Source organism: Hypanus sabinus, chromosome 23, assembly GCF_030144855.1.
Source record: "Hypanus sabinus isolate sHypSab1 chromosome 23, sHypSab1.hap1, whole genome shotgun sequence".
Lineage (NCBI taxonomy): Eukaryota > Metazoa > Chordata > Chondrichthyes > Myliobatiformes > Dasyatidae > Hypanus > Hypanus sabinus.
In genome coordinates, this window is record NC_082728.1 from 59,751,386 (window position 1) to 59,768,770 (window position 17,385).

Sequence of the window (17,385 nt, forward strand, 5' to 3'; positions counted from 1 at the left end):
GAAAAACTCAGACAAATGGGATACAGGTAACTCAGAACAAATTCTACAAGACATTAAAGAGAGGAAAAAAGTGCTGAGGCAGTTCAAGAGCCTGATAGTTGTAGAAAGGTACTGTTCCTGAACTGGTCATGTGGGATTCCAGGCTTCTGCCTGAATTTGTGACAGCTTGAAGAGGGTGCAGTCTTGAGGCAGCCTCTCCTGAGGCACTGGTAATGGTGGGGAGGAATGGGCTGGGCTGTGCCCATTGTCCTCTGCAGCCTCTTTTTGTTCTGTGGAAGTTTATTAGAATATTTGGTCACATGCCAGATCTCCTTAAGAAAGTAGAAGCACTGTCACTCCTCCTTCATGACTACGTCTATGTTATGGCCCAGGGCACGTATATGAAATGTTAATATCCAGGAATTTGTAGTTACTAACTCTGCATGCATGACCCAACCAGTGAGAACTGAAACATGGTTTCCTGACTTCCCCTTCTGAACTCGGCAATTAACTTTGGTTTTCTTGACGTTATATGTGAGTTGTTACTGCCCCCCCCCCCCCCCCAGTGTTCTATCTGATTCCTGCTTGCTGACTCATCACCACTCGTGATTTAGCCAACAATAGTAGTGTCATCAGCTAATTTATAGATGGTATTGGAGCCACTCAGTGGTAAGTATAAATTGAGTAGAGCACATAGCCTTGAGGTGCACTTGAGTTAATGATTAGTGAGGAAGAGAGATTACTGACAGATACTGTTTGGAAGTTTCAAAGACAGGTATAGAGACCCAGGTCTTTACCTGTCCTTACCACTTCCTCGTTCCCTGTTTCTACCATCGTCTGTGGGAAATACTTACCCTCAGATCCTCTTTAAAATATTTCCCTTCTTACCTAAGAAGGGGAAGCCCACTGCCTCTACCTCTACTTTTTGGACCTCCCCACTTTAGGAAAAAGCCTCTTCTTTTTTCCCCCTAAAGGCCTACCTGTTCCTGTCAAACCCATGCCCTCACAAGGCTGCCTTTGCTGAATACATGCCTCGATTGTGCTATCATCTCCCATTTCAACTGTCATCTTTACTGCAATGCTTATGGGCTTGATTATTTGCCTCCTCCTCCTCCTCCCAATATTATTTCTAATTTCAAGTATTAGAGGCCATGCATTTAACGTGTGAGGGGGAACATTTAAAGTAGTTTCCACAGAGAGTGGTAGGTACTTGGACTAAGCTATGAAGCAGATATCCTAGTGATGTTTAAGAGTCTTTTAAACAGACTCATAAATATTGCTGGGAAAGGACGGATATGGATCATAGACAGGTAGGAGAGCTTTAATTTAGCATCATGGCCAGTACAGAAATTATGGGCCAAAGGGCCTGTTCTGATGCTATATAGTTCTAAATCTAAAATGTCATGTCAAATCTCCATTGGACTTTGTAGGCCTAATTTCACACTTTTTCTACACATCTTTTCTACAGTGCAGAAACAGGTTCTGAGAACTGGAATCAGGTGCAGTATCATTGGCATATATCATGAAATTTGTTATTTTGTGGCAAAAAGCAATATAACTCACTATAAATTACAATAAGTGTGTTTATATATAAATAGATACAGGTATATTTAAATTATATTAAGCATGTAGTGCATAAAGAAAGGGAAAAATAGTGAGGTAGTGTTCATGAGCTCATTGTCCAGTATGAAATCTGATGGTGGGGGTGAAGAAGCTGTTCCTAAAACTTGAGTGTGCACCTTCTCCTTGATGGTAGCAATGAGAACAGGGTATGTCCTGGGTGTTGGGAGCCCCCTAATGATGGATGCTGCCTTTTTGACATATCACCTTTTGAAAGTGTCCAGGATGCTGGGAAGACTAGTACCCATGATGGAACTGGCAGAGTTTACAACTTTCTGCAGCTTCTTTCCGACGCTGTGCAGCGGCCCTCCATACCAGATGGTGATGCATCAGTTAGAATTCTCTCCACGGTGCATCTGTAGAAAATTGCAAGTGTCTTTGGTGACATACCAAATCTCCTCAAATTCCAAATGAAATATAACAACTGTCATATCTTCGTAGTTGCATCGATATGTTGGGCCAAGGATAGATCTTCAGAGATGTTGAAACCCAGAAATTTGAAACTGCTCACTTGTGAGAACTAGTGTGTGGTTCTCTTGACTTCGCTTTCCTGAAGCCCACAATCAATTCCTTGATCTCACTGATGTTGAGTGCAAGGTTGTTGCTGTGACACCACTCCACCAGCTGATCTATCTCGCTCCTGTACACCTCATCGCTATCTGAATTCTGTCAACAGTAATTGTGTCTTCGGCAAATTTATGGATGTCATTTGAGCTGTACCTAGTCACTCAATCGTGGGTGTAGAGAGCAAGTTGAGCAGTGGGCTAAGCACACATCTTTGAGATTTGCCAGTGTTGGTTGTTAGCGAGGAGAAGATGTTATTTCAGATCTGCACCGACAGTGGTCTTCCGCTGAGGATGCTAAGGATCCAGTTACAGGAGGAGGTATAGAGGTCCGGGATTTGGAGCTTGTTGATTACTACTGAGGGTATAATTGTGTTGAGTGTATGCTGTAATCAATAAGCCGCAGCCTAGGCTGGGTGAGATTGCATCCATTGTACCTTTCTACACATCTATATTTACTTGCATTAGGTCTGCTCATCCTGTGTTTTGGTGATACATCTACTTATGTAGATGTATCTTAAATATTGTTAGAGTATCTGCCTCTATCTGTTTGTCAGTACATTCCAGAATCCAACCACCTTCTGTGTGAATGAATTCCCTCCAGGTTTCCATCTTAACTTTTACCTCTCACCTTAAATCTATGTCCCCTTGTCTTAGACACCTCACCATTGTGGGATGGGGGGTGGGAAGGAACTGTACCATCTACCCTATCTATCCCTCTGATTTTTTACATAGCTCTATCAGGTCACCTCCTACTTTCCAGAGAAGCAAACCCAGTTGTAGAATAGTGGAACTGCAGAATACTGCAGAAATGTTGGTTGCTGTTGAACCCATAGGGAAACAGGGTGAAAAAAAATTGTCTTATTGCAAGGATGGGTTCTCAATTTTATATATAGTTCCTTTTGGGTCTATATCTTTATCCACCTCCTAACAAACTGTGCCTTGAACATCTTTACCATATGTTGCATAAAAAACCTTCCCCCATTCAGTAAGCTGCCTTCTACCTCCATGTTGTCTTGTGTCTCTGTTGCTGTTTCAGTCTAGCCCCCTTCCCACTTGCTGTCACATCTGTATTTGACAGTTACAGTTATCCCGGACTTGTGTAACCCTCAACAAGCCCAGAACTTGACACTTTCCAAACAGCTCTGATTCATCTTCATTCACTGCTCCCATCCTGCCTAGTGTACAATCCCACTTTGTCCTACCAGTGGCTCTAGTGTTGTCAGAGAATTTAAGCTGTGAAATTCTCATCCTGCACCCTGCCTGTCTCTGAAGACCCTCAATGATGCTTCAGTTCAGGCATGCAGGACCAATATGGCACTTGTGAAAGTTTTGTTGACACTCAGCATGTAGAGGCATCCTTTGGTTCTCTAAACCCTGCCTAAAATAAAACAATGGCTCTGGTTTCCTCCCACATTCCAAAGGCATACAGGTTAGTAGGTTGATTATGGGTGAAATTATATGGTGCAGCTCGTTGGGTGAGAAGAGCTTGAAACTGTGCTGTATCTCCAAAAAAATTTTTTTTACTGCTGAATGAAGCAGCGAATATGAAGCAGCAATGATAAGAAACATGATAAAGGGTCGTGGCTAGAGTCTGCTGCTTTTCTGTTTGGTTTTCCAGTAAAAGAAAAAATAAGCATGGCATGTGGGAGAATTTTTTGAGAAGATTATTGCCAGTTTGGGTGCACTCTCTTAAAAAGTTTCATTACACCTGCTTTATACTTTGCCCAACGTTGTGTTTCCTTTTGTAATATTTCCCCACCTTTGCTTCAGTAAACTTTTTGACTGGAATTGGGACCGTTTTATTATTGTCACATGTACTGAGATGTAGTGAAAAATTTCCCCTGCACACTGTTTATACAGATCAGATCATTACACAGTGCATTGAGGCAGAACAAGGGAAAATAATTACAAAGCAGAGGAGTTTTACTTTGGCCTTTTTGCCGTGAGACTTTGGCAATGCTGCTGGACATTTTGGATGGGAATAACTTCATTCAAAGCCAGTGTGTGCGTTCATTTCCCCCAAGTGTATAAGGATGTAAGTTTTTGTTATTTCTGTGACTGATCCGGAACATTGAGGGATGTTTTGTTGCTTTTTCAAATTTCTGCAACCTTGGTGACCTTGCCTCAATAAGTAGGTTGGGTGGACTGGTGCTTGCTTGCAGACAGCAGGAAAGAGACATTTGGGTGTGTGCACTGAATCATGAATTCTAAACACCTTGAAAGTCAGATGCTGGCACATTTTGTTAACCGAAGTCTGTGCCATCCTATTCGAGTGGTCTGTGGGGACAAAGTGCTTGATTTATTTTGCTTGTTGGTGGGTGATCTACTGGAGGACTTCAGTGGGAGTCGGGCTGGGGCAGAGTTGCTGCTTGACTGAGGAGGATTAGTTCATCTCAGAAAAGCGAAGTGAAGGCTGCGGTTCTGGCTAGGTAGGACTCTGTGAATTCATGTGTTTGGGTAATTGACGATCACTGAAGCAAAGTTTATAGTTCTGTTTCTGCTTACTGACAAGCTGTAGCTGACATTTCCAAAGCAGGAGCAGCACTTGTCAATATCCCCTCCTTTGGAAACATTAACATTTGCTAGTGACTGTTGTGCCTGTTCTCTTCTCCCTGAACCTGAGCAACTAAGATTGTAATCATTTGCACTGGGATTTTGTACTTGGGTTGGTAGTTTGTGGACTTTAGGTTATTGAATTAGTGCAGTCTTTTCAAATTGGAAGAATATGGAGTAACAGCCATGGTGAAGGTGCATAGTGTTCTGGTTAGTCAGTGTCTTCTGTCCTCTGTTACTTACCGAGGAAACAGGCCATCTCAGCCCTCCTAGTCCGTGCCGAACTCTTAATCTCACCTAGTACCACCTACCCGCACTCAGCCCATAACCCTCCACACCATTCCTGTCCATATACCTATCCAATTTTACCTTAAATGACACAACTGAACTGGCCTCTACTACTTCTACAGGAAGCTCATTCCACACAGCTATCAGTCTCTGAGTAAAGAAATACCCCCTCGTGTTTCCCTTAAACTTTTGCCCCCTAACTCTCAAATCATGTCCTCTCGTTTGAATCTCCCCTACTGTCAATGGAAACAGCCTATTCACGTCAACTCTATCTATCCCTCTCAAAATTTTAAATACCTCGATCAAATCCCCCCTCAACCTTCTACTCTCCAATGAATAGAGACCTAACTTGTTCAACCTTTCTCTGTAACTTAAGTGCTGAAACCCAGGTAACATCCTAGTAAATCGTCTCTGCACTCTCTCTAATTTATTGCTATCTTTCCTATAATTTGGTGACCAGAACTGTACACAATATTCCAAATTTGGCCTTAGCAATGCCTTGTACAATTTTAACATCATATCCCAACTTCTGTACTCAATGCTCTGATTTATAAAGGCCAGCGTTCCAAAAGCCTTCTTCACCACGCTATCTACATGAGACTCCACCTTCAGGGAACTGTGCACTGTTATTCCTAGATCTCTGTGTTCCACTGCATTCCTCAATGCCCTACCATTTACCCTGTATGTTCTATTTGGATTATTCCTGCCAAAATCTAGAACCTCATACTTCTCAGCATTAAACTCCATCTGCCAACATTCAGCCCATTCTTCTAACCGGCATAAATCTCCCTGCAAGCTTTGAAAACCCACCTCATTATCCACAACACCTCCTACCTTAGTATCATCGGCATACTTACTAATCCAATTTACCACCCCATCATCCAGATCATTTATGTATATTACAAACAACATTGGACCCAAAACAGATCCCTGAGGCACCCCGCTAGTCACCGGCCTCCATCCCGATAAACAATTATCCACCACTACTCTCTGGCATCTCCCATCTAGCCACTGTTGAATCCATTTTATTACTCCAGCATTAATACCTAATGACTGAACCTTCTTAACTAACCTTCCATGTGGTACTTTGTCAAAGGCCTTGCTGAAGTCCATATAGACTACATCCACTGCCTTACCCTCGTCAACATTCCTCGTAACTTATTCAAAAAATTCAATAAGATTTGTCAAACATGACCTTCCACGCACAAATCCATGCTGGCTACTCCTAATCAGATCCTGTCTATCCAGATAATTATAAATCCTATCTCTAAGAATACTTTCCATTAATTTACCCACCACTGATGTCAAACTGACAGGTCTATAATTGCTAGGCTTCCTTCTAGAACCCTTTTTAAACAATGGAACCACATGAGCAATACGCCAATCCTCCGGCACAATCCCCGTTTCTAATGACATCTGAAAGATCTCCGTCAGAGCTCCTGCTATTGCTACACAAACTTCCCTCAAGGTCCTGGGGAATATCCTGTCAGGACCCGGAGATTTATCCACTTTTAAATTTCTTAAAAGTGCCAGTACTTCCACCTCTTTAATTGTCATAGGTTCCATAACTTCATTACTTGTTTCCCACACCTCACACAATTCAATATCCTTCTCCTTAGTGAATGCCGAAGAGAAGAAATCGTTCAAAATCTCTCCCATCTCCCTCAGCTCCACACATAGCTGACTACCCTGATTCTCTAAGGGACCAATTTTATCCCTCACTATCGTCTTGCTTTTAATATAACTGTAGAAACCTTTCGGATTTACTTACACCTTATTTGCCAAACCAACCTCGTATCTTCTTTTAGCTTTTCTAATCTTTTTCTTAAGATTCCTTTTACATTCTTTATATTCCTCGAGCAATTCCTTTACTCCATGCTGCCTATATCTATTGTAGACATCCCTCTTTTTCTGAACCAAATTTCTAATATCCCTTGAAAACCATGGTGCTTTCAAACCTTTACCTTTCCTTTCAACCTAAATTAAAGATAAAGCCAAGATAAAATTAAAACTTTGGCCTTTTTTTACTGTAATCATCATGTAACATGGACTTGGTGTGATTCACATGGTCAACTGGATTGGTGACAAACTGGACTAAGAAGCTTTTCTAATCAAGAACCCCTTTGAGAGGCTAGCTCAGATTGTTGGATTGTTGGATTGTCAGATTGTTGCACATGCTCTCCCACAGTTGAAAGACAAGTTGATAAAGTAGCTCATGTTTGTAAAAGTTTTCTGGAATATAGAGGAGCATTTAGGAAATGGGGAGAAGAGAGTTATAAAAGTGGGATGGGAAAGATGGATGGCAAAATATTTCTTTTGGGAAACACCCAAAAAAGATGATGAGACCGGTGAAGTTTTGGTTGATTTGCAAATGGATAGGTACAGTGCCTATAAAAACAAGTATTCATCCCTCTTGGAAGTTTTCATGTTTTATTGTTTTACAACACTGGAATCACCGTGGATTTAATTTGGCTTTTTGACACAGATCAGCAGATAAAAATTCTTTAGTGTCAAAGTGAAAACAGATCTCTACAAAGTGATGTAAATTAATTACAAATATAAAACACAAAATAATTGATTGTATAGGTATTCACCCCCCCCCCCCCGTAATATGACACACTAGATCATCACTGGTGCAGCCAATTGGTTTGAGAAGTCAGATAATTAGTTAAATGGAGATCACCATGTGCAGTCAAGGTGTTTCAATTGATTGTAGTAAAAATACCCCTGTATCTGGAAGGTCCAACTGCTGGTGAGTCAGTATCCTGGCAACAACTACACCATGAAGACAAAAGAACATTCCAAGCAACTCCATGAAAAGGTTAGTGAAAAACACAAGTAGGGAGATGGATACAAGAAAATTTCCAAGTCACTAAATATCAATGGGAGTACAGTTAAGTCAATCATCAAGAAATGGAAATCTGCGTAGAGCAGCTGTCCTCAAAAACCGAGTGACCGTGCAAGAACGGGACTAGTGGGGGAGGCCGTCAAGAGACCTATGACAACTCTGGAGGAGTTACAAGCTTCAGTGGCTGAGATGGGAGAGACTGTGCATTCAACAACTGTTGCCAGGGTGCTTCACCAGTCTCAGATTTATGGAAGAGTGGCAAAGAGAAACCCACTGTTTTTTTTTTAAAAAAACCTACATGAAATCTTGGCTAGAGTTTGCCTGAAGGCATGTGGGAGACTGAAGTCAGCTGGAAGAAAGTTCTATGGTCCATTTTGGCCATTGGACTAAGTGCTATATTTGGTGTAAACCAAATGCCACACATAATCAAAAGCACACTATCCCTAGCATGGTGGTGGTTGCATCATGCTGTGGGGATGCGTCACTGCAATGGGCCCTGGAAGATTTGTGAAAGTAGAGGGTAAAATGATGCAACAAAATGCAAGATGGAGGGGAATCTGATGCAGTCTGCAAGAAAACTGTGACTTGGGAGAAGATTTGTTTTCCAGAAAGACAATGAACCCAAGCATAAAGCCAAAGCTACACAGGAATGACTTAAAAACAACAAAGTTAATATCCTGGATGGCCAAGTCAGTGTCCAGACCTCAATCCATTTGAGATTTTTTGGCTGGACTTGAAAGGGGCTGTTCACTCATGATCTCCATGCAATCTGACAGAGCTTGAGCAGTTTTGTAAAGAAAACTGAGGAACAGTTGTGGTGTGCAGATGTGCAAAGCTGATAGAAACCTAATCACATAGACTCAAGGCTGTAATTGCTGCCAAGGTTGCATCTACTAAATCCTGACGTGAAAGGGGTGAATACTTATGCAATCAATTATTTTGTGTTTTATACTTTTAATTAATTTAGATAACTTTGTAGAGATCTGGTTTCACTTTGACACGAAAAAGTTTTTCTGTTGATCAGTGTCAAAAGAAGCCAAGTCAAATTCACTGTGATTCAATGTTGTAAAACAATAAAGCATGAAAACTTTCAAGGAGCATGAATACTTTTTATAAGCACTGTAAGTGATGGTATTGGGAGGGCCAAATATTCACACTGCGGCCTTCTTTTGTGTGTCTGTCATTGTACAAAATAAGATACATTAAAAAAGTATCTGGCAGTTCCAGATTGAGCACTGGTATGGTGTTGAGAGCCATCAGCAGCAGCAGAATTGTATTCCTCCATCATCTCCCTCATCCTGCTCTGTCTGTACCATTATTGTCATCTCAGAAGTCCAGGCCAGGAGCAATGGGGAGTATAGCAGAGCATCCAAAAATACCATCAGGGCTATCTAAACTTGATGAGCTAAACAGCAAAGATGCAGTGAGAGCAGGAGATGTCAGACAATCCCAGAAACAACTGATCAGGTTGACGATTCACATTCACGCTACATGTAACTAAGAAAACTGATGAAGGCAGGACCATGTACATAGATTTTAGCAGGGCTTTTGCCAAGGTCCTGCAAGGTGGACTGGCCCAGAAGATTAAAGTTTGTGATTGGCTAACTAGATCCAAAATGGCTTGGTAATGGGAAGCAAAGGGTAATGGTGGAGAGTTGGTTTTCTGACCAGATGTCTTTTGTGGTGAACTGCTGGGATTAGTAATAGGAACATTGTTGTTTGTAACATTTATCAATGACTTGGATGAGCATGTGACTACCAAATGATTTGGTCTGAGTCGTATGTGTACAGACCACACAAAATTGGTGGAGTGCTAATTGGTAATTAGTAAGGATACAGTGAGACAGAAATCAGATGGAAAGTTGAAAGTACCACTGGCAGATGGACAAGTGTGAATAAATGCACTTTGGGAAGTTGAATACTGGCAGAATGTAGAAAGTAAATGGAAGGGACCTTGGGAACATCGGTGCGTTGAGACAACCTTAAGGTACAAGTCCGTAGTTCCCTGAACTAGACAAGCAAAGTGATTAGAGTAGTGAAAGAGGTATTTGTATGCTTGCCTTCATAAGCAAACACATTGAGTATAAGAGTTGGAATGTCATTTTGCAACTGTACAAAAGACTGGTTTAGACCACACTGGGAGTATTGTGCACATTTCTGATGGCCACACTAGAGAGAAGTTGCTGTGACAACTCAGATCTCAACTGGTGGAGTGGTGTCATAGCAGCAGTCTGGCACAACGTCAGTAGGACAAAAGAGCTAATAGTGGACTTCGGGAAGGGTAAGACGAAGGAACACACACCAATCCTATAGAGGGATCAGAAGTGGAGAGAGTGAGCAGCTTCGAGTTCCTGAATGTCAAGGTACATTTGGGCAGAGATGCAGCTCTTTAAACTGAGCAATATTCTCAAAGCATCGTGGGTGAGGAAGCTCCATGTGCACGCAGTGGACTTGTTGGCAATCTCTACCTCTAATTTTACTGCTGTTCATTGTTATACTGTACAGTAGGTCTAAAGATTCAGGGCAATTCCAGTTTTCTAATGGACTGTATTTTTCAAGATGATTATTGTGACGTTCTGTTGATTTGAGAATATTTTGCGTTTACATAATGTTTCTGTTTTTAATTGGAATATTTTCTAATGCAGGTCATTTGGAAGTCGCTGTTCTAGGAACTGAAAATGCCGGGTGGGATTACAGAAACGGGGGAGTTGTACTCTCCATATGTGAGTATTGGCTGATGAGTTGGTGAGCTTATTGTGCACTCAAAAAGCTGGGTGCTTAACGATGGAGGTGCCATGGCTAAGGGTGATTTACAAATGCATTGTTACAACTGATCATAACTATTGAACTGTGCATAGATAAAGCTGCCAGGGTGAAGGGGGCTGTTGAAATTCTTTGAAATTGGAATAAACAATAATAGCTGCATAGTTACAGTATTTTGTGCTATTTAGTTTTTTAATTGAATGATGTTTAAAATGATAGTTTGCAGCCACTGTTATACAATGTATGTGTGTTGTAGTTTCAAGGATTTTGAGTAAAAGTGTTGTATCAGGGTACAATACACTAACTAGAAAAAAGTAAGAGGCAAGCACTGCAATGAGGGAAGGTTTTTTAATCCTGAAGCCTTTTTTAATCAGGAGTGAAGAAGGGGGTAGGAGAAATACTAAACCAATCTCAAAGGAGAATTGCTTTAAGCTTCTCTTCTCTGATACTGGCTCATGACCACATCCATTATCATTCCAAGAATATTCATGTTTGACCATCTAAAGAAGCTGTGCCCATTTTAATTTCAGAAGATTCTTTCCATTACATTATTTTTCTCTATTTAAAGAGACCAACCTCCACTTGAAGACAACATCACTCTGAAACCGCATCCAAGGCCAGCATCAGAGAAAAGGAGCTTAAAGCAATTCTTCATTAAGGCTTAGCTTAATATTCCTCCTACCCTCCCCCCTTCACTTCTGATTTTTTAAAAAGGTTTTAGCTTAAAAAAATCCCTGCTGCTCTCTTCCATTATGTACTGCAGTGCTTGCTGCTTGTTTTTTCTAGTTATTATACAGAAAGCACTTACAGAATAGTAGTTACAGGGTTAACTAGTGGGGCAATGGGTTTGTTTTGTGATCCAGCCTCCTTTGTCATAAAGATAAATATAGATATCATTTACTGTAAGGCTTTCTAGTAAGACCCATCTGCCTGTTCATGTGGATGTAGGATATCATGCCATGTTTTGTCAAAGGCAAAGGCCAACGTTTATCTCCTAACTGGTGTTGCTGAATTAACTGACCATTGTCTTGTGCCTTTGTATGAGAAAGAATCACTGTTAACAGACTAATGGTCAATGTGGTTGTACTTGGGGTCAGAAGGAATCCTGGGTTTGGTGTAAGTGTTGTACAGTCAGTGAGCTAGGTCATTAGTTTAGTGTTAAGGGAAAGAGTCAGGAGAGATGTTGTGGAGTGGGTGGGGGAGGAAGTCCCTCCTTCCAAACTGACTCATGAATGGTGTACAGATGGGCATCTTGGTTTTTGGTGCCTGGCAAGTTGTGTTGGTCACAGGGTCTGAAATATTTGCAACTCTTCAGCTAGCACTGCTGAGTGGATAATACTCTATATCTAAGAAAGAATGTGCTGGCATTACAGGGCATCCAGAGGAGGTTTACAAAAATGATCCCAGGAATGAAGAGGTTAACATATGATGAGCATTTGATGGATCTGGGTCTGTACTCGCTGAAGTTTATAAGAATGAAGGGGCATCTCATTGAAACCTACCAGATATTGAAAGTCCTAGATAGAGTGGACGGGGAGAGGATATTTCCAATAGTAGGACCATCTAAGACACAGACTCAGAACAGAAGGGCGTCTCTTTAGTACAGATATGAGGAGAAATTTCTTTAGCCAAAGGGTGGAAGTCATTGTCACAGACAGCTATGGAGTCCAAGTCCATTGGGTATATTTAAAGCGGAGGTTGATAGGTTCTTGATTAATCAGGACATCAAAGATTATGGGGAGAAGGTAGGAAAATGAGGTTGGGAGGGAAAAGTAGATCAGTTATGATCAAATAGTGGAGCGGACTCAATGGACTGAATGATTTAACCTTCTCCTGTCTCTTATGATCTTTCTCCTAAGATTCTCACTATCACTGAAGCCAGCCTTTGGCCATTTTGTTTCACCCTATGTAATAACAAGAAGCCACTAACAGAGCCATGGTTGTGATACTGAAGAAGTTATGATATTGGAGTTCAACATTGGCACCTATCCTAATCCTCTCCACAAAAATCATGGTAGACCCAGTTTGACTATTTATTGCTTATTCCCAGGGAGAATTTTAACTTCCAGTAAGGTATCAGCATGTTCAATCACAGCACTTCTGGTTCAACCAAAAGTGTTATTGTCCTTTTTAAAATTGTTTTACGATTGCAAGTCCCTGCTGAACATTAAGAAGGTAAATGTCCTTCATTTCTACCCCAAGGTAGGAGGTTCTACACCATCAGCGAGTTTCTCATTGGCAGAGAAACTGAAGGAGCTGGACTTGGTGCAGATTATTCCACTGTCTCTGTCAGAGAGGAGTCGTTGTGTGAAGGCAGTATGCAAGCTAACAGCGAGTGATCATCTAGGTTGCTTTTCTTGTGATTGCAAGACCCTATTGGACATAGTTAATGTGCAATTCTGCATCCAATTCACTGATTTATTGGTAGACGGTTGTAACCAGGATTAGGCCTCAGGCCGCAGTGTCATCTGTTTACAGCCGCCCTGGAGAAATGCATCAAATTTGGTGCGCTCCACCAGTCAGTGTATTATGGAGATCAAGTTGGAGTTGGTGCTGCCTTCTAGTCTTTGTTTGACAGACGACAAGCCGTATTGTGTTCGACTGGTCTTTGTGCTCTGGATCTTTTCAATGATTTTAGGTTCCTTGACCCCCATCATATTTTTAATATGGATGTCCAGTCCCTATACACTTCCATCCCCTTCCAGGAAAGCCTTGAAGTTCTCCACTTCTTTCTGGACATCAGACCCAACCAGTTCCCTTCCAGCACCACTTCCTCCGCCTAGCGGAACTTGTCCTCACTCTAAATAATTTCTCTTTTGGCTTCTCCCATTTCCTTCAAACAAAAGGTGTAGTCATGGGCACTTGCATGGGTCCCAGCTATGCCAGCTTGTTTGTCAGCTACGTGGAACAGTCTATGTTCTAAGCCTACACTGGTGACCATCCCACACTTTTCCTACACTACATCACAACTGCATTGGTGCTGCTTCCTGCAGCCATGCTGAACTTGTTGACATCATCCACTTTGCCTCCATCTAGCATATCTTTCCCTCTCCCCTCACCCCCCCATCACTTTCTGCTCTCTGCAGGGATCGCTCCCTGTCCATTTGTCCCTCCCCACTGATCTCCCTCCTGGCACTTATCCTTGCATTCGGACCAAGTGCTACACCTCCTCCCTCACTACCATTCAGGGCCCCAAACAGTCCTTCCAGTTGAGGTCACATTTCACCTGTGAGTCTGTTGGGATAATGTACTGAGTTCGGTGCTCCTGGTGTGGCCTCCTGTACATCGGTGAGACCCGATGTAGATTGGGAGACTGCTTCACCAAGCATCTATGCTCGGTCTGCCAAAACAAGAGGGAACTCCCAGTGGCCACCCATTTTAATTCCACGTCCCATTCTCATTCTGATATGTCTATCCATGACCTCCTCTGCTGTCATGATGAGGCCACACTTACAGACATCCCACCCTGCCAAAACTCATTTCAGGGAGGTAGCACCATCAATTTGCAGGAGACTCCCGGGAGAGGTGGAATGTCTGCAATAGAATGGCTCCGCGGCAGCGAGCCAGCTAGTTTAATATAACATTAGCTATGCTAATGAACGAATGACACCTGTTAAACTCATCTCAACATGTCTTTTACATTTTAACCCTCCATGGGCAATAGAAAAGTCACTGTTGCAAACAGTGCAGCGAGCAACACTGTCATTATTTTTGATCCCTATTAGGCAGGGGTACACCTTTGGAGTGAAGTTCGTTTTTTTGGAACAACCTGCCATGTTGCACTCTTTCGCCCTCCCCCTCCTCTTCCCTCTCTCTAATTTAAAAATCGATTTCTGGGATATTGTATATAATTTGTGGGCATCAGGGAGCTGCTATCCGGGAGACTCCCGGAACTTCCAGGAGAGGTGGGATATCTGTACTTAGGTTGGAGGAACAACACCATATATTCCGTCTGGGTAGCCTCCAAACTGATGGCATGAACATTAATTTCTCAAACTTCTGGTAATGTCCTCCAACCCTCTGCCCCCCCTTCCCCATCCACTTTTCCCACTATCACTTTGTCTCCCTGCCTGCTCATCGCCTCCCTTTGGTGCTCCACCCCTTTTCTTTCTTCCATGGTCCTCTCCTATTAGATTCCCCCTTCTCCAGCCCTGTATCTCTTTCACTAATCAACTTCCCAGCTCTTTACTTCATCCCCTCCCTCTTGGTTTCACCTCTCACCTTGTGTTTCTTCTTCCTCTCTCCCCACTTTTTAACTCTACTCATAATTTTTATTCCAGTCCTGCTGAACGGTCTTGGGCCAAAATGTCAGCTGTGCTCTTTTCCATATCTGTTGCCTTGCCTGCTGAGTTCCTGCAGTATTTTATATGTGTTGCTTGGATTTCTAGCATCTGCAGAATTTCTCCTGTTTGCAATCTGCAGACTTCTGCAACATTCATGAACTTGGGGTCTCAGACTATATTTTCTGGTGCGACTGTTTTACTGATCTCTTCAATGTGCTTTGTGCTGTGTATGACTGTTGGTACTGTGTTTTATACCTGGCCCTGGAGTAACGTTCTTTCATTTGGCTGTATTCATGAGTATTCATATTTGGCTGAATGACGATTAAACCTGAACAAATATGCAAAATGCAACAAAGAAAGAGTGCCTGTGGTCACAATGAAGCCCAGATCCATGGAGCTGTGAGCAACAGTTTCTTAATTTACCTTCCATCAGAAGTTCCATTTTTGAAAATTGTAATCAGGTTTATTAACATGGAATGTCGTGAAATTTGTTGTTTTGTAGCAACAGTGCAGTCCATAAACAAAAGTATTATAAACAACAATAACAACATAAAAAATATGGGCAAAAATAGAACAAAATAGTGTTCATGGACCATTCAGAAATCTGATAGTGGAGCGTAAGAAGTTATTCCTAAAGCATTGAGTGTGCATCTTCAGATTCCTGTAACCCCTCCGTGACGGTAGTGATAAGAAGAGGGCGTGTCCCGTGGCAAGGGTCCATCCAGGACATTGACTAGTGTTTCCTGTTGAGCCCGTGCCTGCATGTCACTTTACCTGAACACATTCACTCTGTCCCAAATGTCCTATTCCTGTTCCAGAGTTTTTCTGGACAAGTGTCAAGATCATTTTTGGTTGTGGTTCAGTTGGAAGCTCTAAGCTTCGGCATTTGATGATAGAAGTCCAACTCTAGCAGCTTGAGCAGCCGTTGAAAATCTTGTGCTCCGGTGGTGCTGATGGACTGCCACACTCTCAGCAGAAAATTGAAGAGGTAATAGGTGGGTGTCATTAACGAGATGTATTGTCTGCTTTGTTTTTAGGTGGGGCTCGTTTACATGTTTAATTTAATCGTTGGGACGGGAGCACTGACGATGCCGCAGGCCTTTGCAGTTTCCGGCTGGGCTGTGAGCCTTGTCCTCCTTACCTTCTTGGCATTTATGAGGTATTTATGCAATAGTGGTACTGAAGATCATCAGAGAGAACGTTGATCAGTTGTTATCTCTACTTGACTGTCTTGGCAATGATATACATAGGATGTGTCACAATAACTCAAGGCAGCATTTTCATTTTCAGGAACAACACTGTCCAGATAGCAGCTTTTAAAACATGCATGCTTTAGTTTATGTTCAATACCTTTCTTAGGTTTAAGTTGTACATGCTGTTCAAAATCAAAGTAAATTTATTATCAAAGTTTATTATGTCACAATAATAAACCCTGAGATTCAATTTCTTGCAGGCATACTCAGTAAATCCCTAATAGAATAATAACCATAACAGAATCAATGAAAGATCACACTTACTTGGGCGTTCAACCAGTGTGTAAAAGACAACAATAAAGGAAAAAATGAAAATGGAACCATTTGAAATAAATAATAAGTAAACAATAAATATTGAGAACATGACATGAAGAGTCCTTGCAAGTGAGTACTCAGGTTGTTAGAACAGCTCAGTGATGGGGAGACTGAAATTATCCCTCCTGGTTCAAGAGCCTGATGGTTGACGGGTAGTAACTGTTCCTGAACTTGGTAATGTGATTCCTGTGTATCTTCAGCAGCAGCAAGAAAAGAGCATATCCCGGGTGGTGGAGGTGCCTGATGATGGATGCTGCTTTCTTGCATCAGTGCTTTTTGTAGATTTGGTCAATGGTGGGGAGGGCTTTACCCATGATGGATGGGCCATACCCACTACTTTTTGTAGGATATTTTGTTCAAGGGCATTAGTGTTTCCATACCAGGCTGTGATGCAGCCAGTCAATATACTCTTCACCACACATCTATAGAAGTTTGTTAAAGTTTTAGGTGTCATGCCGAATCTTCACAAACTCCTAAGGAAGTAGAGCTGGTGTTTTCTTCATAATAGCACTGGGCCCAGGACAGGTCCTCTGAATTGATAACTCCAAAGAATTTGAAGTTGCTGACCCTATCCATATTTAATCCTCTGATGAGGACTAGCTCGTGGACTTCTGATGTCGACCTCCTGAAGTCAATAATCATCTCTTTGGTCTTGCTGACATTGAGTTGTTGTTGTGGCACCAATCAGCCATATTTTCAATATCCCTCCTATACGCTGATTCATCACCACCTCCGATTTAGCCCACGACAGTCATCAGGAAACTGGCATTGAAGCTGTGCTTAACCTCTCAGTCATAAGTGTAAAGTGAGTAGAGCAGGGGACTAAGCTCATAGTCTTGTGATGCACCTGTGTTGATGGAGATAGTGCAGGAGAGGTTGCTGCCAATCTGAACTGACTGGGGTCTGCAGGTGAGGAA

General features: G+C 42.0%; 1 protein-coding gene across 4 annotated transcripts in view; it reads left to right on the forward strand.

Annotated features, from left to right (window-relative positions):
• Positions 1–17,385, forward strand: part of tmem104 (transmembrane protein 104) — a 215,193-nt gene that overhangs the window by 5,329 nt on the left and 192,479 nt on the right. For 2 of the 4 annotated variants that reach the window (XM_059948961.1, XM_059948962.1), the window contains exons 2-3: positions 10,500–10,577; positions 15,938–16,059. In XM_059948961.1, the coding sequence (XP_059804944.1) occupies positions 10,533–10,577; positions 15,938–16,059 (167 nt within the window). In that variant the 5' untranslated portion in view covers positions 10,500–10,532. Of the gene's footprint in view, positions 1–4,178; positions 4,201–10,196; positions 10,218–10,499; positions 10,578–15,937; positions 16,060–17,385 lie in introns of those variants that run through there. The other 2 variants (XM_059948963.1, XM_059948964.1) reach the window with 2 other exon arrangements.